This window comes from Neovison vison, chromosome 1 (assembly GCF_020171115.1).
Source record: "Neovison vison isolate M4711 chromosome 1, ASM_NN_V1, whole genome shotgun sequence".
NCBI lineage: Eukaryota > Metazoa > Chordata > Mammalia > Carnivora > Mustelidae > Neogale > Neogale vison.
Window position 1 is genome coordinate 66,530,952 of NC_058091.1, and position 21,781 is coordinate 66,552,732.

At 37.0% G+C, this 21,781-nt stretch overlaps 1 protein-coding gene across 1 annotated transcript in view; it reads left to right on the forward strand.

The window, feature by feature from the left end:
* Positions 1-21,781, forward strand: part of HBS1L (HBS1 like translational GTPase) — an 84,867-nt gene that overhangs the window by 29,117 nt on the left and 33,969 nt on the right. The window contains exon 5 of the mRNA XM_044248383.1: positions 20,671-20,779. Coding sequence (XP_044104318.1) covers positions 20,671-20,779 — 109 coding nt within the window. The remainder of the gene's footprint in view (positions 1-20,670; positions 20,780-21,781) is intronic.

Here is a 21,781-nt window from a genome sequence, read left to right on the forward strand (position 1 = left end):
ATATTGTGAAGTTACCCTTTAGAAAGATTGTACTAATTTACTTCTTATATTTAATTTTTAATCATAATAGCATTTCTGATATTTTATAAAGGATAATTGTATTTCACTGATGGATTATATATTTGTATTGAAGTTTTCTTTCACTAATTGGTAAGAGTCAAAGATGGTGACTTTTTATGCCATTTTTGGGAGGCTTGCTGTGATGATGATGGTCACTCATGTGTTCCTGAAAATTTTATCTGTGCTGCATTGTGCATGCTGTTACATAGGTTGGTATTGTATAAAATACCACTTATTCTTGAGAAAACAGTATCTAACTTAGAAGTTTCTATTTTAAGTAAAATAGTCCATGATGTGCTATTGCACACTGTATGGCACATAGAAAATGCTCACCAAAGGCTGACTGACTTCGTTCAAAGAAAGGAAGTGCTCTTTCACTACCAAGGAACAAGCGCAGTTAAAAGGTGATTCTATTAAAGGCTAATGCACTGGGGTGCTTAAATGACTTCTGACTTTTTAATAAAAAAATCAGTCTATTAACATAGTGTATCGTTAGTTTCAGTGGTAGAGTCCAATGCTTCATCAGTTGCATGTACTCATTACATCAAGTGCCCTCCAGTGGTTAACATATTTAGACTTTTTTTTCATCATTCATGATGTTTTCGTATAAGCCCCTTTTGGCTCTTCTCTCTACTTAGTCATTTTAAACAGCCTGATATAGATTCTCCTATATATTTCTTTATTTTCACATAATATGTAGAAACAGACATGACAATACACGGATGTTTTTTCATTAATGTTTTATTAAAATACTGTAATTTCATTTTCCTTATAATACATTGTTAGCTGGGATATTTCCAATTTACTCTTTTTGGTGATTTTATAAAATTCCATGATGTGGCTATGCTACAGTTTATTAAAAATTTACTGTATTGGAGGATATTCATTTTATTCCCAATTTTTGTTCCTATGAAGAACACTGTTTATAGAACATTTGCAAACCATATCCTTACAAGCCAGGGCTTTTGATGTTAGGAGATAGATCTGTAGTGGGAGTGCTATGTTGAAAGGTGTATTGTTTGCTTTAAATAGGTGTGGCTATTCTTTATGAAAGTTACTGTGGTTCACCCCTTTTCCAGCAGTAGGTGTTAGTACTTTTCTTGATTTGGGGAGTCTGACAAGTGAGAAATTATTGTTGCTATTTTAGTTTGTATTTCTATGATCATTAATGAAGTCAAGTATGTTCATATATTCATTTGCCATTCAAACTTTCTTCTGTGGATTGGTAATTGTATCCTTTGCCCATTTTTAATTAGGTTGTCTTTTCCTTACTAATTTGAAGTCTTTATATTATACAGATACTAATTTAAAGAAACTGAGTATAATTGACATACAGTGTTGTATTACTTTCAAGTGTACTACATAATGATTCAACAATTCTATACATTACTCAATGCTTACCACAGTAAGTGTAATCAACATCTGTTACCATGTGACATTATAATTGACTTTATTCCCTATGCTGTACTTTTCAACTCCATGACTGTTTTATAACTGGAAGTTTGTACCTCTTAATCTCCTTCACCCTAACTCCTCACCCACCTCCCCTCTGGCAACCTTTGTATTTGAGAGGGATTTTTTGTTCATTTGTTTTTTAGATTCCACATATAAATGAAATCATGTGGTATTTGTCTTTTCTCTGACTTAGTTCACTTAGCTTAACTTTCTCTAGGTCTATCAATGTTGTTACAAATAGCAAGATTTCATGCATTTATTATGGTTGAATAATATTCCTCTGTGTGTGTGTGTGTGTGTGTGTGTGTGTGTGCGTGCATTATGTATGTATCACATCTTTATCCATTCATTGATTGATGGACACTTCGGTTGTTTCCATGTCTTGGCTATGGTAAATAATGCTGCAGTAAACATCACGGTGCATACATCTTTTCAAATTAATGTGCTTGTTTTCTTTGAGTAAATGCTCAGTAGTGGAATAACTATCATATGGTATTTTTATTTTTAATTTTTTGTGGAGCCTCCATACATACTGTTTTCCACAGTGGTTGTACCAGTTTGCATTCCCAACAGCTATGCACGAGGGTTCCCTTTTCTCCATATCCTTGCCAACACTTGTTTTGTCCTGTCTTTTGGATACTGGCCATTCTGACAGGTGTGAAGGGATGCTTCATTGTGGTTTTGATTTACATTTCCCTGATCCTGAGTGATGTTGAGCATCTTGTCATGTGGCTGTTGGCCATTTGTTTGTCTTCTTTGGAAAAATGTCTGTTCAGGTCTTCTGCCTGTTTTGTAATCAGATTATTTTTTGGTGTTATCTGAGTTCTTTATATATTTTGGATATTAACCCCTTATTGGATATCATTGTTTGCAAATATCTTCTCCCATTCAGTAGGTTTCTTTTTCATTTTGTTGATGGTTTCCTTCACTGTTACTTTGGTGTATTTCCAATATTTTCTTTTTGTTTTTGTTCCCTTGCCTAAGGAGACATATGTGTAAATATATGGCTAAGGCCAGTGTCTGGGAGAGAGCTTTTTTTAGTTGTATGCATTGTAAATAATTTTCCTAGTCTTTATTTTCTTTATCATCTCTTTTTCTACATAAAAATTTAAAAACTTGATGACACTGTGTCTGTCTTGTTAATTTACCAGGTTCCAATCTTGGATTTAACACCTCCCTTCCCCGCCTCAATCTCTAGGTTATAAACATTCTAAATTTTCTTTTGAGAGAATTATATGAATTTTTTTTGATGTTTGACTTCTAATTCTTCTAAAATTTATTTTTGTGTGGTGTGTAAAGAAGGGTCAAACTTTATTTTCTTCCAGATTTTCAACATATCAGCTTTTATGATGTGATCAGTTGTGTGTGATACAGTAGGAGGGGATAGTAGCTCCAAATTAGATCAGTATTGTTTTGCAAACTAGCTCTGTCATTCGTTATCTGCATGATTGGTAAAGTGACTGGATTTTTCTGAGTCTGTCTTTAAAATGGCAATAATGTTATCTACTTCAAATGAATTAAGATTTATTTTATTTTATTTTTTTTTCTAAGATCTTATTTATTTATTTGAGAGAGAGACAGTGAGAGAGAACATGAGCGAGGAGAAGGTCAGAGGGAGAAGCAGACTCCCCATGGAGCTGGGAGCCCGATGCGGGACTCGATCCCAGGACTCCGGAATCATGACCCGAGCCGAAGGCAGTCGTCCAACCAACTGAGCCACCTAGGCGTCCCAGCTTCTGCCATATAGTAGTCTCTTAAAATAGTGCTTGTTTCTTTTATCTTCTTCCTTTTACTAATTGCTTTAAAATTCGTTACATTTGTTATCAGGGAATTATCTCTGGGTATGGGTAATGTTCAATTTTATCAGGTCTTAAATCATTTGGGAATGACTCTTGGTCCCACATAAGAATTCAAGATGAGGGGCACCTGGGTGGCTCAGGGGGTTAAAGCCCCTGCCTTCGGCTCAGGTCGTGGTCCCAGGGTCCTGGGATCGAGCCCCGCATCGGGCTCTCTGCTCAGCGGGGAACCTGCTTCCTCCTCTCTCTCTGCCTGCCTCTCTGCTTACTTGTGATCTCTGTCTGTCAAATAAATAAATTAAAAAAAAAATTCACGATGATGTCTGCAGTTAGTATATGACCTTTTGTATATGGCTTTTAAAACTTCATTTTTTTTTTTTTTTTAAGGATTTTTCAGTGCAGTAGCCTCTTCTGTCTTTAAGGCCATGTTCTTGGAAGATCCCAAAGGTAGAATTTAGGAAAAAAATTGAAGACTAAGTGGAAATAAGGATTAAGATAAACCTATGTAGGCCAGGGTATGTGTGTATATTTTACAGTCCTCAAAATAAAACAGTGTGAATAACACCTAGTTAATGAGAATATTAATGAAATTTAATACCTTTTAAATTTGAATTATAACAGTTTAATTTTTACTTACCTCTTTTTAAATTGGACCTCTTTCTTGAAGTTTTCAACAAGGTTCTTGTAAACTTTCTCCTTACTTCAGCTCCTATCTGTAGTATGAGACTTTTCCTCTGTGGCTTTTCCTCTGTCCAAATATTTAGTGTGTTACTGATTTTATAATCGAAAGTTGATTCTCACTCCTAGTTTCCACAGTAATTTGGAGAAGAGCACAGGTACTTGTGTAGATTGCTTGGTTTTATACTCCATTTGAACCCCTTACTAGCTTTGAGTCTTTAGCAAATTTCTTAACCTTGTGTGTCACAAGTTCCTCATTTGCAAAATTAGGATAATAGTCTTATTTTTAGGGTAGTTACAGTGTTGAATGAAGTCATATATTAAGCCATTATAGCATGTCTTGGCACAGTTAGGAGCTCATTAAATTTAGTTATTCTGTATTGAGGTGTTTCTCAAATACACATTCATGCCTAAATTTAAGATGTGAAGTATTAAGAAGATTTGTTAGGGAGAGTCTCATGGGTGGATAATCCCAGGAATAGGAGTATAGATGAGGTTTCTCAGGGAAAGCTTAGAGTAAGTGAGAGAAGGTCTAGGAAAGAATGGGATACTGATGTATATATATATTTGAAATACACATTTTATTCTGTAAAATAAAAAGGCTTTGTTTCTAATTCTGGTCTAACAAATTTTTTATCACAGCACTATTAACAAAATGTCAATGGCTTTTTTAAAAGGAAAATTATTAGTGGTATAGTACTGGCTTTATTTTTTAACTCTTGAAGTAGCCAGGATTTTATTGCTATAGAATGCTTAAAGTACTGTAATTTAAATTCGTTACATATTAGATTTTAAATTTTGTGGCTGCTACTTGAAGGTATATAATCTAAAGTAATATACAGATTGAAATCTGTTCATCTAAAGTTTTTTAGTTTTTAAAGATTGCTGGCTCAACAATATTTGTATTGAAACCTGATCCCAATTAATATTTTGGGGTGAAACTTTTTCTTCTGTGTGATAGCTGATGGTGCTGCATGGTGGATTTGATGAGGCAAATTTTTCTATATAAAAAGTTTTAAAGTGAAAAAATAATTCATACTGAATAAATCATAGTCAGTGCAGCTGTAATATTGAAGGAAGTGGTATATTCTCTGTAACCTAGTTGATGTGCTTTTTGAATGTACATCTGGTAACTAGAATTTAAATACGTAGTCAGATTCACTGAAATGATTTCATATCTGAAGTAGTTGTTTTTCATTGAAAATTTAAGACTTGGTTTCTCTGAAATTTTGAAAAGTCTTCTTTTTGTGTGTGAGTATACCTGTATGTACTGATGTATTTGAAACGTTTTTAGGAACAGTAATGATTGATGGCAAAAGTATACTTACTTGGAACTCCCCTCACCACTCCAACCCCCTTTTCTTTCTAAGTAATTTTGAATATTTTTTAAACTCATGGTGTTTTGATCCGAATGACTTTAAATTGTAAATTTATCTTACATTAAGAGTCTGTTACAGATTTATTTTGAATGTTTCTATCTTAGCCTTATAAGTCTACACAATTATTTTCTCTTTCTGAAATTTTTCTTTTCATCTAGTTACCTATTTTTCTCAATATCAAAGTAATATATACTTAATTAGAAAAAAGGGGAAAAGTCACTCATGATTTTCTTACCCAGAGATAATAGTTTTGTGTTTTGCCATATTTTTTTCAATTTTTTCCTGTGCATATTTATTCTTTATCTCACTGAGGTTTTTGTGTATAATTATTATACATACAATTTTATATCCTATTCTTTCTTTACATTTTATATCTGTCTGGGCACACACTTTTAAATACAGAATGAATTTTTATATCCCAGTTTGATTCAGTGAATTGAAAAACACTGATTAAAAAATCGTGAAAAGCATTTTTAATTTAAAACAAAAACTAGGGTTTTATGTTAGTGTTTTTACATCTTTATAGGTACTTCAAATTTAAAATTATTTAATGCCATCACGAGAACAAGCCTACATTTTGAACGTGTTCCTTGTAATATTTCTTATGTTTAGTTGGGAATTTTACATGGGAAAAAACCAAACACACCTTTGTTATTTTTAATTGGTTTTAAGAGTATTATTTCTTAGATAACTAGTCCTCTATTTGATGTGCCTGATATTATTAAAATGTTAATAACTTTTACCATTGGTGTTATTTAGAGATTAATTACATGCATATGGGGGAGAGATTCTCACTGAGTAGGCTAACTAGTTATTTTTAAAAATAGGATTGTGAGGGCAGAAACCTTAGAAGGGCATCTGAACTAATTTCCTGACTTAAGGCAGATCTTCAAACATCTTTTTAGGTATGAACCTGAAACCAGTCAACAAGAGGTAGGTGGTTGTAATTTGCAAAGAATGTTAATCTGGGTTGATCAAATTGTTTAACCTACATGAACTTCACTTCTTTATTTATAAATTTATTTTTATCCCGATAAATTATTCTCAGTTACTTTTCTGCCTCAGGACATCTGAGAGATATAATTCTTTGTCAGCATCAGTATCTTCCAGTGACAAGGATTTTCAAAGGAAGAGGGACAAGGATGGTCTTGTTCTTTCCTCCACCTTCTCTTCCCAAGCTGAGAATCACTGGCTTAGAGAATATATTACTTTTTTCCATCTATAAAATTATGTAATCTTATTAAATATTTGAGTGACTAGTATGTATGTACCAGGCACTGGACTGGATGTTGTGGAAAACACCAAAAAGTACCCTTCTGGAGCTCATAGGTTAGTTGGAGAGATAAGGCACATATTTTATATTGATACTTTACAGTATAGTCAGAAAACAATATATGCTGTATGAGAATATCCAGTAAAGGTTTTTGACTTCAAGTCACACCATTTTGGTCTGGAGTTCTCATCGGTAAGAATTTAGGAGTATCATGTGTGAACCTAAAATTGATAGCCTTATGCTTTAGAGCCTAAATATCACTTTCCCCTCCGAAAATCAGCATCAGCAAAAGGTTAAGGAGTTAGTATGCATGTATTTGTTATTAGGGTAAGATTAGCTTATCCTTCTGGTTTCCCACCGGAATTTAAAATTGTATCAGAAACTTCTTTGCTAACCAGAGAATGTTTTTTTTTTTTTTTTTAAAGATTTTATTTATTTATTTGACAGACAGAGCTCACAAGTAGGCAGAGAGGCAGGCAGAGAGAGAGAGAGGGGGGAGGAAGCAGGCTCCCTGCTGAGCAGAGAGCCCCATGTGGGGCTTGATCCCAGGACCTTGGGACCATGACCCGAGCCGAGCCGAAGGCAGAGGTTCAACTCATTCAGCCACCCAGGCACCCCAGCCAGAGAATGATTTAACTACTAAGCTCTAACCAAATAGATTCTTTGGAGATTTTGAAATGCAAACATTAAAGGAAATCAGAATTCTTGATTTTAACAACTTATCTGAAGCATCTGAGTAGCTACTAATGATTAACCTCGCTAAAATCACAAAATCATCATCTTGACAAAGGATTGACAGTTTATAGAGATTTGATTGAGCAGTTTTGTATACATTTAACTTCAAAATAAACCTGGTTCAGCTGTCTTGGGAAAATCAAGCCCATGAAGTCTGGAGGCGGTGCAACCAGAAATGGGAAAGGGGAACATGGCTTGGAAGCAGCCCAGAGAAAAGAAGCAAAATTTCCATGAGACATGAGATCTTTAGAAATCTACTTAAATTTTTCATCTGTAAAAGGAGGGACTGGACCACATGATCTCTAAAAATATAGCCCACAAAATTGCCTGACTACATGAATCTAAACTCCATGGAAGGATTCTACAAGGAATGTGAACACTTATTTTCTGCCTACACCTGTATTCGTTTGAGTTCCTCCGTGGCCTGCCTGCCTTGTCATCCATCCCTTTCCAGAGGCTGCCTCATCTCTTCCCAGGCCATAAGTTGCTTCCTGTGTTTAAATAGGGCTCTCCTTTCTTCTGTTCTGCAAATGTGATTATCCAGGTTTCTATCCAAGTTCTCTTTGCCTTGCAAGAATCTCAGACCCAATGTGTTCTATATTTGTATCTGATTTAGAGTCCTAGGGATTAAGATCTTGATTTGTTGCCTCCCTGACATTTAATTCCTCATCACGATGTACGGATGTATTTTGGTCTCCTGCCCGTTTGCACTTTCTCACTCCCTGTGCTTTGGTACTTGCTCAGTTATAGTCGTAGCACTTGTCTCCCGCAAAATTCTCTTTAATCTCTTTGTCTGTATTTTCTTTCAGTCTTGTCTGTCTACATGTCTGTCACATTTAGAATGAAAGTTACCTGAAAACAGAGACTGTTACTCATCTTTGTGTCCCCAGTGCCAAGAACATGTTATAATTTAACTTGCAAAACTCTCAAGACCCGAGATAGTATCTAAGCAGTGTTTAAAAAAATAAGTTGGTGGCAATCCCCGTCTATTTAGGAGGAGGCAGTTTCTGTATGGACTTTTGTAATTTTGCACTTGATGAAAGGACCAGTCAAGAGAAGCAAGACACTGATAGCAGATTTCTTTTAGTTCTTGGGAATATATTTTCTTTTCGGTAATGACAGAAACATCTGATTTTTCTTCCTTGCTGGAAAATTTGGCGACTTTTACTTATCTCACCTGCTTACATACATCCAGGTATCAAGTAGTTCTAATTTTACCTTGTAATAGCTTGGATATCCCTTTCATTGTCTCCAATCGTTCTCATTTTGGGTCAATGCATAGAATTTCTTGCATGTGTTAGGACAACAGTTTTCTAACTGTTCTCTCTCCAGTCTTGCCTTCATAATCCATTTTCCATGCTGTGGTCAGAGTGAGTTTTAAAAGCTCTGATACTTTATTCTAATACTTTAATTCTGTTGGTGAGTCTTTTTTTTTTTTTTAATTAACATATAACGTGTTATTAGCCCCAGAGGTGCAGGTCTGTGAATCACCAGGTTTAAACACTTCACAGCATTCACCATAGTACATACCCTCCCCAATGTCCATAACCCCACCACGCTCTCCCTACCCCCTCTCCCCGGCAACCCTCAGTTTGTTTTGTGAGATTAAGAGTCTCTTATGGTTTGTCTCCCTCCCGATCCCATCTTGTTGCATTTATTATTTTCCCACCCCCCCAAACCCCCCACATTGCATCTCTACTTTCTCGTATCAGGGAGATCATATGATAGTTGTCTTTCTCTGATTGAGTTATTTCGCTAAGCATAATATGTTGGTGAGTCTTCTTATATTTCATAACCAAGTTAAATTCCTCAGTGTTTTTCATGGCCCTCAGTGTGTTGCCTGCTTTTCTTATGTCTTACCCACTTACCCTCTTTCCCTGTGTCCTAGCCATGCTGATATACCAGTAGTCCTATTATTTCAGGCATTGTGTCTTATTTCCTGATCCCCTTTTCCTTATTTTGTCCTCCAAGATTTATTAGGAATATTTTAAAGGAAATTCTTTCAGTGTGGGTGGGTGGCACCTTTCCTGTACACTTATTTTTCCTGCATTGTCACAGTTCCCATGGTAGTACGTGTGTTACCTCTAGTAGACTTCTGTTTCTTGAGGATAGGAATTATGTTGTATTATTTTATCTGTTTAGCCTAGTACCTAGCGCAGCGTCACACAGTTGTCATATTCCTTCTCCCCATCATTAATATGTGATTGCCAGAGAGGAATATGTGTCTGTGGCTACCCTGGTATCAAATGAGGAAAAGGAAGTTGGTATTTTGGTGATATCAGAGACCCGCAGACTATGCTGCTTTTTGTCATTGCTATGGAGCACTGAATACTTAATATATGTCACACGTTGCTCTGAGCAGTATACATGTATTGGCTTATTTAAAATCTCATAACATCTCTGTAAGGTAGATTCCATTATTGTTATTTTGTAGATGAGGAACCTAGGCACAGAAGGAAGTTCTATAAATCATTTGAAGTCACATAGTTAATAGCAGAGCCTGGATTCCACCTAGGCTGTCTTGTAGCAGAGTCCATGTCTTACCTACTTGACCAGACTGTGGTAAGTTGGAGGCTTTTGACATGGAGTGGTTATGGGGGTTCTCCTATGGAAGCATGAAAGTGTGCAACTGGATCTACACTTTATTCTATTGCCAATTACACAGAGGAGACAGGTGTTTCTGCCTTGTAGATTCTCAGTAAATTTTTGTAGGATGAATCTGAATCTTTGATCATACAGTGCTAACGTTGGCCTCTGTGATTCCAGCATTATCAAGAAGTGTTGGTTTCCTTGTATGGATAATTTTAATGAAAATAACAGTATTTGCATGAACATAGAAATAGCATGGGCTATGGCCCTGGATGTGAGAAGACAAGAGGTGCGTGTGCCCGAAAATTTCAGTCCACTTACAGGAGTAGTAGGGAAGAGATGAGTTTGGAAAGGTAAATCAGCCTTGAGGTCTTAAGGGCCTGACCTAACTAGATGGGAAAGGAAAGGAAAGGACAAATTTGAGAAATGTTTATGGGGAAAAAGTAAATAGAATTAGTATTGGTAGTATATAGAGATTTTGAGAAAAGGAATCAGAAATCAATAACTGGGATTTCAAGCTTGATTGGACAAGAAAAGGCATTTGATCAGTTTGTGGGCAAGAAGATGAGTTAGGAGAGTTTTTATGCTTTTGAGATGGCCATTATAGGGTATAGAGTGTATATTTAATGTTTTTTCAGATAATTATAGAGCAGTCCTCACCTGGACGAAAGTGTCTGTAGACCCTAAGGAAATGCTGCTAAACATCCTGCAGAGGGGACGCCAGAACACCTCCCTGCGCCCCCTGGCCCCTCAGCAGAAAACTTTCCTGCCGAAGTATCAGCAGGACCAAGGCTGGGAAATCCAGCTCTAGAGCACGTGAGGTGTGCAAGATAGAGTTACCATGACGTTGTTCAGAGAAGTCACATTAATAATTCCCTTTTAGTTTTCATCCTTATTCCTTTAGAAATTTGTCAGAGCATTGGAAGAGCTAGGAGGCAGTGATTTTGTTTGTTCACTTCAGCAGTCAGCAAACATGCATCAGTGAGGTACAAAGTATAAATATTTGCAGAAAGAGAGAAAGAAAAAACTTATAGCCATTTCTGTCAAGAAGCTTCAGAGTCTAATCGAGAGTATTTCTTTCATCTTAGTGGAGCATTCTGAATATATAGTTGTTACCAAATGACTGGCTAGATGAACTTGGCACTTTCGTTTCCAAACATGAACTTTTCAGTAGTGTGTGGTATTCAGGATCATTGGTGGGAAGAGTTTGGGTTGTGGTATGCTGATTCTGTTACTGTCAAGTAGGATTTATATTATTAACTTCTAAGAAAAATCAAGAGTGCCCTGAAGAAAGAAGTTTTTAGTGTTTTGAAGTATTTATCTTAATTTGTATGCTTTTCACTTAAAACATTTAAAAAATTTTATTTATGTGACAGGGAAAGAGAGCACAAACTGGGGGTGGGGCAGCAGACTCTCTGCCAAGCAGGAAGTCTGTGCAGGCTTGATCCCAGGACCCTGAGATCACGACCTGAGCTGAAATTAGATGCTTAACCAACTGAGCCACACAGGCGCCCCTTCACTTAAACATTTTTAATTATAAAAATAATATAGTTGTATCATAGAAGTATATATATTTTGCACTTGATTTTAGCCAAAAGGCTGAGAAGCAATGTATGTACATTTTCAAATGAAAGTACCTCCTTTTTATTATCACTCTCTAGATGTAATCACTTCTAAAAGTTCAATTCCATTCTTGTGGACTTTTTAATGCCGGTAATATAGTGATATAGCATCTTTGATATTTAATATTGTACTTGCTTTTTCCACTTAATGTGTCATGGTTTCCTTTTCATGAGTGTGGGTTTACTACTTTTATATCTTGATTGTTTGGATGTACTGTAATTTGTTTAATTGATCCCTTATTGACATACACCCACCATTTTTTGCCATTACAGACAGCACCACAGTAAATACACCGTTCTACAGTCCTGTTAATATTTATGTAGAACACATTGCCAGAAGTATAATGTACATAGTAAAATTTTTGACTTTATCACATTTTTCTGTGCCAAAAGTACATCAGGCTGTGCTCTTGCTAATAGTGTAAGATAGCACTCTTCTTCCTCTTTCCCTTGGCAACTCTAGATACTAATAAAAAAGTAGAAATATTTCTATTTGTTCCTCTGCCCTGTCTCTCTCTCTGTCCTCTCTCCTACCACCTCCACTTTTTAGTCCTTTTCCTCAGTCCCCTCTAATTTGTGTTTCCCCTTTCCACTGCTACACCTTTCTTTGACTTGTGTATCTTGACCTGGTGCTTTTATTGTTCACTTCTTTCTCTCTGAGTTGTTTTCTCTTGTTGGTTTGTTAGGAGCTCTTTTATTATTATTTTTTTAATTATAATTTTATTTTGTTTTTCAGTGTTCCAAAGTTCACTGTTTATGCACCACACCCAGTGCTCCATGCAATACGTGCCCTCCTTAATACCCACCACCAGGTTCACCTATCCCCCCCACCCCTCCCTCCAAAACCCTCAGTTTGTTTCTCAGAGTCCACAGTCTCTCATGCTTCATCTCTCCTTCCGATTTCCCCCAATTCACTTTTCCTTTCCTTCTCAGGAGTTCTTTTATTATATATATTAACCATATATATATATATATATATATATGTATGTATATTTCCCCTACATATTTTATGTTTCCTTGTGGTATATTTAATCAGGGAGAAATTTATATAAAACTTGTTAGTCTTAAAGATTATAAATATATATTTCTAAAGGGAATATATTCTGTAAAGATTTCATTTGAGAGAGTGAGAATGCACAAGCAGCGGGGGAGGGGCAGAGGGAAAGGGAGAGACAGGCTTCCTGCTGAGCAGGGAGTGCATTGTGAGGCTCTGTTCCAGGACCCTTGGATCATGACCTGAACAGAAGATAGAGGCTTAACTGACTGAGCCATTTAGGTGCCCCTATAAATATATTTTTATTTTTATTTTGTTTTAAGATTTTATTTATTTGATAGAGAGAGTGCGTGTACAAACAGGGGGAGTAGCAGGCAGAGGGAGGAGAGAGAAGCATAGGCTCCCTGCTAAGCAGGGAGCCCCATGTGGGACCAGATCCCAGGACCCCGGGATCATGACCTGAGCCAAAGGCAGTCACTTAACCACCTGAGCCACCGAGGTGGCCTATAAATATATTTTTCTTCTTTATATTCATATCTTTGATCAACAAAGAATTTATATATGATACACCACAGACATATGATAGAACATTTCTTTCCAGTGAATGGCCAGTATTCCCAATACAACATGGAATAACCCATCCTTTTCCCACTGATTTGAAATACCACTTTGCATATACTGAATTTCTATTTGTAACTCTGCATATTCTTATATATTTTGTATATACTCAAATGCTGTTCTTATGTATAAGAAATATATTCCTATTAATTGGTCCATTTGCAGATGCTCTATTCTCATTCATCAAACTATTCTTATGACCCCATTTTAATTTACTTCAGCTTTATAAGAGGTCTCGATATCTGGTAGTTCAAGTCCCCTGTTATTCTTAATTTAAAACTTTTATTGGTCATTCTCTCACATTTACTCTTCTAGATGAAGATCAGCATCAGCTTGGCTTGTTTCTTCCCAAAATAGTCCCTTTGGATTTTGTACTACTGGATCATTCTTTTGTTGTTGTTGTTGTTGTTATGTACTCTTTAAACTTACTTGCGTGATACTTAAGCAAATTAAGAAAAAAAAAAAAAGAACCTGGGCTCAATCTAAAGATAAAGTATACTTTTGTGTTACTCTCTGTGACAAAGCCCAGTCTTACTCAGATTTTTGCCTGGTTGACCCTTAAATACGCTTTTTCTCAAAATTATTTTTGCCTTCTTTTTCTTTTCAGGGTCATGTCAAATTTCATTTGTTGCAAGACTTTCCTAATTAGATGCATACTTTGAATTCTCTTATTGTTTCTATAACTCATCTCTACCACTTTATAATTGTCTCCCAGGGTAGTGTATAAGCCCTTTGAGAATAGCCACCATGCGATTCATGTCTTTTTCTAAACCCAGTTATATCACAGGGCACGGTTATATAGCCTTTGTCAAATCAACCAGTACGGACCTCAGTTTTCCTAAAGTAAAGTAGGTATGATTATACATACTTGGCATGGTTGTTAATGAAGGCAAAAGAACATGTAAGCACCTAACGAGAGCATACGAGAATGCCCATAGCAGGGCCAAATTGGCTTTCTAGAATGCAGATCTCTCAGGGTTAGGAGGTGACTGGTATTAAGTGCAAGTAATAGAGAGTAAGTCGAGGTTATTGTCCAAAGAAGAGATGATGACAATTTGTAGAAGCAGTAGATTATCTCATGTCTTCAAAATGTAAACTCTTAGGGATTAATAATCACTAAACTCTCTGGAATGTTTGTTGTGGGCACAACACTGTTTTCATGTGCTATGGAGTATGTGAACATATGTATAAGACAGTTTCCACCCTCCCAAGAGCTGGTAGTCTAAAATTGAGTGTGCTTTAAGACCAAAAAAATAAATCAGAGATAGGTAAATCATGTGGATATGTAAGTTTACATTTTCAGTAAATTCAGCAAGAGTATGATAGTTGTGTGATGCTGGGGAAATTGAGCTTTGTATCTTTTACAAAGGCATATACATTTAAAAAGATCTTCAGGGCAAGGGACCTAGATAATTTTGTATTTAAGAGAAAACTTAGACACTGCTATTTATATCTCAGTTGAGAAAAGAAAAGCAGTGAAGCCCTGGAGAAAGCATCACATGAAGGAATAACTACAGGGACAAAAGAAGGCTTTGCTTTAGAGACAACTAGTATTTGAGAATGGTGAATTGGACAGGTAGGGTGAGATGATTAAGTGCGGGTCCTGCCACTTCCTGTGAAGTCACTTAATTTCCTTGTGTCATTTTTTCGTCTATAAAATAAGCAGGTTAAGCTTGATCAGCTGGGTAAGCTGTTTTTTCCATCTGAATGAAAAATCAAAATGATGATTGATTCTCCTCCATTTTCCTAGAGCCTGAACACTAGTCACTAATACGTGAAATTTCAGAATGCAGATCTTTTTGTGATTGGTTTTACATGACTTGGGGGGAGGACATTGATTATTTTCCTCTGGAATGGCACATTTTACTTTTACCTCCTAATGGGCTATTTGATTTAAAAATCATTTTAGTGGTTTGGGAGTCAGAGACATAATACTGGACAGAAATCATTTTTTTCGTTGTAACAGATGGTTTCCCACTTAAAATGGTTCTACTTAGATGTTTTGACTTTACAGTGTTGCTGAAGATATGCATTCATTAGAAACCATACCTTGGATTTCGAATTTTGATCTTTATTCAGTTGATAATGTGGTGCTATCTTCCCTCATGACGCTGGACAGTGGCGGTGAGCTGCACTTTCCAGTAACTCACCTGATCACAGGCGTCCTCAGCCAGTATGCACACAGCCATTCTGTTTTTCACGTTCTGTACAGTACTCAGTAGATTACATTGGATACTCACCACTATACTAAAAAGTAGGCTTTGTATTAGATAAGTTGTCCCAACTGTAGGCCAATGCAAATGTTCTGAGCATATTTAAAGTAGGCTAGGCTAAACTTTGAAGTTCTGTAGGTTGGGTGTATTAAATACATTCTCAGCTTATGATGTTTTCAGCTTCTGATGGGTTTATTGGGAGCTGACTCCATTGTAGGTTGAGGATGATCTGTAGATCAGAAAACTGAAGCTAGCAAAATTAAGGGGACTGCTTAAGCTGTAAGGTAGGTAGTAGCTAAGTAGTGGCAGAGCAGGAACCAGAAGCCATACCTCCTTTTTCTGTGCAAATATTCATTCCATACTGACATTTTTTGGACTTTCTGAAAATTTAATGCTCAGTTTTTTGAGGTATTTTATGCAGTGAATGAATTTCTAGTTGGTTGGGGAAGGTCGGAGAACACAGTAAACATTTCATACCTTTATGTGATGGCTTCAAATACTCATATGTGTCTCTTAGTGATCCATGACTGGTTATTTGAGTTATTAGTTCACTTCTAACCTAGTTGTAGATTTTGCCTGGCATCAGTCTGATGGTAATTATGAGAGGAACTTTGTAATATGGTTGGGTAAGTGGAAGTGTATCACATTGCTGTTGACAACAGCTCAGTGGGAATTTACTGAATGTATCTTTTTTTCTTTGTGGATAACACCAAATTGAAATTCGCGTATTTCCAAAATAGCCCAAGTCAAGTTTATCAAAGGGAGGATTCTACAGGTAGAATTATTGAACCCCTTGAAATAGCGTGCAAAATTAGTGTGTATGGTGAGTTTTTCTGGCAAGTATTTCTCAGTGTTTTTGTGAGCTTCTTAAAGGGGTGTGTGACCTAAATAAGATTTCAGAATTACTGCTCTAATGGGTGATAGTCAGAACTATAATACTAGACTTATTTTATTCTGAGAAAAAAAAGATTTTTTCACTTAATTGAATTTTCGAAATACTACATCTTGTGTTTGATGTCTTATAGATAAGAATCACTAGAAGTGAAAAGGTTTTATATTTATTGCATCCCACAGAAGTACTATAAGATCATATTGTGATTTTTGTGCTTAAGACCTTCTATGTCATTTAAGTTTTAGTTTTTTTTTTTTTTAAGTCAAAATTACAGTGCTTTAATGTACTAAATGTGTAGGAAGTGGGAATTAGTCCTGGATAGCTTGAATTAAGACATTTCTGTGCTTTATGACTCTTCTGCCCTATTTGGATAGAGGCCAAAATCCACCATGCCTCTTTGCCTTGCCTTAGGATGTCTTACCTACCTACAGACACCAGCACTACCACCAGCATCATCATCATCATCATCATCGTCAGTACTGTGTGTCCTCCTTTTTTATTCCTCTCTGATCTCTCACTCCCCTCTACTTTTGCTATAACTCTGGAACTGCTTTTTTTTTTTCCCCCATAAAAATCAAACCTCTCTGTAATTTTCAGTGTTTTCCAAGTGGTTTTTCCACTCCTTGCCTTACTTCACTTAAATTCCCTCAAACCTTAGGGCCTGGAATGTCAACTTTGTTCTCTTTACTGCCTTTTCCTTATTCCTCCATTCTTTTTTTTCCCCCTCAAGTCTCTGCGCCTTTGAAATTCCCATCTTTTGCCTAAATCACCTGTTCATTAGTCCTTACTGCTGTCATTTACTGAGCAACCTCGTTGTCCACTCTTCCTTGTTCATTGAATACTGGCAGTTGGCCTATAGTACTCTTCTTCAGTTTCAGTTCTTGATGATCGTAGCTTATTTGTGCATCAGTGTGGGAAAACACTGACAGAAGCCCCACCTGGACTTACAGTTTCTTGACCACTTGATTTCCAGTGACCTTTAACTCCTTAGCAATTCACTCTAATTCCCCTCCTTCAGAATCATGAATTACAGTCCTGTTCTGACCACGACTATCTAGTTGTGCTTCTCAGGTCATGACCTTCTCTCGACCTGTGGACCTCTCTTCTTTATCCCAGTGCATCAGTACTTTTCCTTTGTCATTTTATGTGTTAAATCCCACTTAGGATTCCTGTTTGATTAATTTCAATAACTTTTCTTCCCATTTTGCCAGTACCTTTAACTGCCTTATTTCTCTGCTTTCTCCTTGCATCTATTGGGTAGAAATGTAACCCTGAATGAAGTAGTTAATGCCTTTGCTGTGCCTGTTCCTAAATGGCTGAACACTGCTAGAAAAAGTCACAAATAGGGGTGCCTGGGTGGCTCAGTGGTTTAAGCCTCTGCCTTCAGCTCAGGTCATGATCTCAGGGTCCTGGGATCGAGCCCCACATCGGGCTCTCTGCTCAGCGGGGAGCCTGCTTCCCCCCCCTCTCTCTGCCTGCCTTCTGCCTACTTGTGATCTCTCTCTCTGTCTGTCAAATAAATAGATAAAAATCTTTAAGAAAAAAGTCACAAAGAAAGGCAGAGTGATTCCATTATAAATTTATTATCACCTATCTTTTTAAAAGATGTTTTCATTTGAGTATCATTGACCCACAGTGTTACATTAGTTTCAGGTGTTATCACAGATCTTAAGTGGGCCTTCACTACTGTCCAGCCATTCCCCCTTGTATGATGACTATTGAAAACCATTTGCTTCACCAGTTCTTTTACTTCCCTTGTTCACCCTCAGTCTCACCAGGTAACTGGCTCCTTGTGACAGAGTGAATAGAAGCTAACCATTAGGAATTTTCATCTTCCAGCTCCTCAACACACAAACCTACCTCCTGTACAGTAATACCTATCTTAATTTAGATTCGGCCTATGCCTCATATCCTATCCCTTTCTGCTTTCCCAGGAGTTCTAAAATATGTAATGTGATGTTATCTCTTCCTAATATTTTCAACCAGTCCCTCTCAGTGCTGTCCTATCAGCTGACCTTTTTTTTTTTTTTTTTTTTAAGATTTGTTTGAGAGAAAAAGAGAGATCACAAGTAGGCAGAGAGGCAGGCAGAGAGAGGGGGAAGCAGGCTCCCCACCAAGCAGAGAGCCCGATGCATGGCTCGATCCCAGGACCCTGAGATCATGACCTGAGCAGAAGGCAGAGGCTTAGCCCACTGAGCCACCCAGGCACCCCTCAGCTGACCTTTTTGCTACCATTCTACCATAGCCCTCCCTTTCCAGCCAAACTTTTTAAGTGAGTCATTTGCACATGCCTGTATTCTCTCATCTAAAGCTGTTGGGACCAGAGTTGCCTCAGGAATCTGAAGTTTTGGAATGTGGAAAAGCATTACCATGTATGTACTACCTATGGTGTGATAACCTCAGTGGAATGGGGGGCTGCACCCTGTAATCATCACATTGTGATTTCTGACCTTGATATGTATGACTTTTCACTTTAAGTGGGATAAATAAGGGCTATAATAGCCTTCATGTCAGTTTAGGTCAGGTTTTGCTTCCAAATTCAAATAAGACAAAACCCTTAATTTTCCAGAGCTTTCACATTGTGGAAGTGTGGATAAGAGATCGTGGCTAGGTACTGCCTCTGTTTTCTCATCTTCACTTTTTTTTTTTTTTTTTTTTAAAACCCATTGTGATGTTTCCTTCTCTCACTTCTCCCAGATGGCTCTTACAGACTCTACCAATGACCTTTACTTGAGGCGATCATGTCACTAGTGAATGTTTCCCGATACTTGGGTGGTGCCAGCCCCATCAGCCACTCTTCCCCAGGCTTTCTTGGCACCCCCCACCCCGGCCCTCCTTAGTCACCTTTTGCAGGCTCAGGGTTCCTGTAGCGATTAAAGGCTGGATTTCTTTCAAGGCCCTGTCCTAGAACTACTTCTGTTCTTAGTCTGTATTTACTTGCTTTGTGATCTCACTTAGGTGTGTGTCTTCAACTACTTACCATGTGCCGATGAATCACAGATAGATGCTCCAGCCCACACCTGTCCTTGAGCTTGACTCTGTCTTCTCCTCTCTCCTGGTCTTCCTCTTACTTGCTTACATCATTTTGGTGGCTTCCTATTTTGTTAGGCTCTCTGGCCTGGCCTGAGGGCTCCCTGTGTGGCCTGGCCGCTGTCCCCGCTTCAGCTTCAGTTAGTGAGCTGCGTTCCCTTTCCCTTCTGTTCTTACTTCCTCTGAGGTCCACGCTGCCTCCCACAGCACAGTCACTGTGCAGGCTACTCTCTCTGTTCACAGTACTCTTCCTTGTGTGTAGTTCACAGTGCTCTTCCTTTCTGTGTAGGTCTTTCCTTTTGCATCATTGCTGAACTCTTAGCTTTCCTGTGGAAGCTTCTAATTTGTGTGCCCTGCCACCAAACCTTATGGTACCGTGTACATATTCTAACACTAATAACAGTTTTTTATTTTTGGTTACTAAGTGCACCTTGTCCACTCGATTTAAGCTCTTTCAGCACAGGGATTATGTCTGCTTTTGTTTGCCATTATATTTCCAGCATAGGGATTGGCATAGAGTAGGCAAATAACAAACGTTTTGTATGCATTATATACATTAATTTACCTTTTCTAACTTAAAAAGTAATTTATGTACATGTATTTACCAGTGTATCATGTGCAGTTTCCAGTTTTAAGTGGACCCAATCCTGATGGTAATATTACTGAAAATTACGAAGTTACATTCTAAAGAATTCCATAAATCACAGGTCCTTTTTTTAAATATCAAATGCATTAAAGTCTTTGACCTAGCTCTTAATTGATCTTGTTTTTAATTCACTTTTTCTATATTGACCTCTTCCCCCATATCCTTGTTAGATATCAGATATCTTCCTAACCCTAGTATTGTGTGCAAGTAAAGTATATACAGTGTCCAGCATAATTCAGCAGCCTCTTAACTTGCTCATCAGTTTATAGGTATCACGGGATTAAAAATAGCTTAGCCATCTGCTAACTGACCAAACAATTTTAGTAGCATGAAAGGGCGTGGTAGGAGACAGGGACCTAGGGTCTAGGTATTCTGTCAGCAAGGCTTAGAGCAGAAACCACCTTGTGACCTCTTAATACTGAAACTTAAGAGTCAGTTCAAAATTAGGAAGAGATTTGGTAGAGGTTAAGCATAGCAGAGTCCCAGTAGTAGGGGATTTCCCAGAATATAGGTAACAGAAGAATTTCAGCATTTTAATGTTCACTGAATTTTTTAGAGAAAAGATGTATAAAGATACAAATTCTATAATACTAAATTATCATGCTGTATATTTATGTAGTATATAGTATGTGACATTTTCTAGAAATCAGCTTTAACTAATTAGCCCTTCACATTTTACTCTCTAATTAGGAAAATCATTAGACTCCCAGTCATCTCGAAGTGAATCTGAAATTGTGCCAAAAGTTGCTAAAATGACTGTGTCTGGAAAGAAGCAAACTATGGGATTCGAAGTGCCTGGGTAAGTTCTTAAGCCCTCCCCCATCTTTTTTTGGAAATCAGTATTGTCTTCCACTTGACTGTTAAAAAGAGAACCTACCTTAATAAATTTTGCATGATGTGTTAGTAAGGTTGAAGTAACGTGGGTCCTCAGTGTGACATGGTACAAAGAAAAGGGATTGAGAAATTAGGCTTGATACTAAATATGCATGTTACTCAATCTATCTCACTGTCCATTTCCTGATATAAATTAAATAAATTTTAACAAAAATCCTCTATTTTGTGAAATCTAGCATTCTGAGCTTGGGAACCCTACCACTAGATGGCGTAGGTAAGCAGTGTTTGGGAAATAAAAGTGGTTGGTGAATCATGTAATCATTAATTAAAAATTTTTTTCTAACTCTAATCTTTAAACTCTCTTAGATTTTCAGGTTGAATGAAACGGATCACTAGAACAAAGTCACAAAATATAAAGTGAAACATACCTAGAATTTCAAATCTGGTGAGAAATTATAGATCCTACATTAGTAGCACTCATTTGTTCTTACCATAAGAGGATTCCCCCAAGAGTTTTTTTTTCTTTCTTTCTTTGTTTCTTTGTTTCTTTCTTTCTTTTTTTAAAGATTTTATTTATTCCAGTGAGAGAGAGACAGAGCACAAGCAGGGGGAAAGGCAGAATGAGAGGGAGAAGCAGGCTCTTTGCTGAGCAGGGAGCTCTATGTGGGCTGGATCTGAGGACTTAGAGATCATGACCTGAGCCAAAGGCAGCCCCTTAAATTGATTGAGCCACTTAGGCACCTCTCTGAAGAGTTTTTGTAAGCCAGGGAAATTGGTTGCTTGAGACTTAACAACACAGTAAACTTTAAACCTCTTTGAAACATTGACTTTCAACATTAACTTTAAACCTCTTCAAAAATTTTGATGGTTTAATTATTTCTTAAATCCTTTACTTATAAATTATACATCTATTTTGTCTATACTTTAGATAGATAAGAGTCAACATTATGAAATATAAACAAAAAAG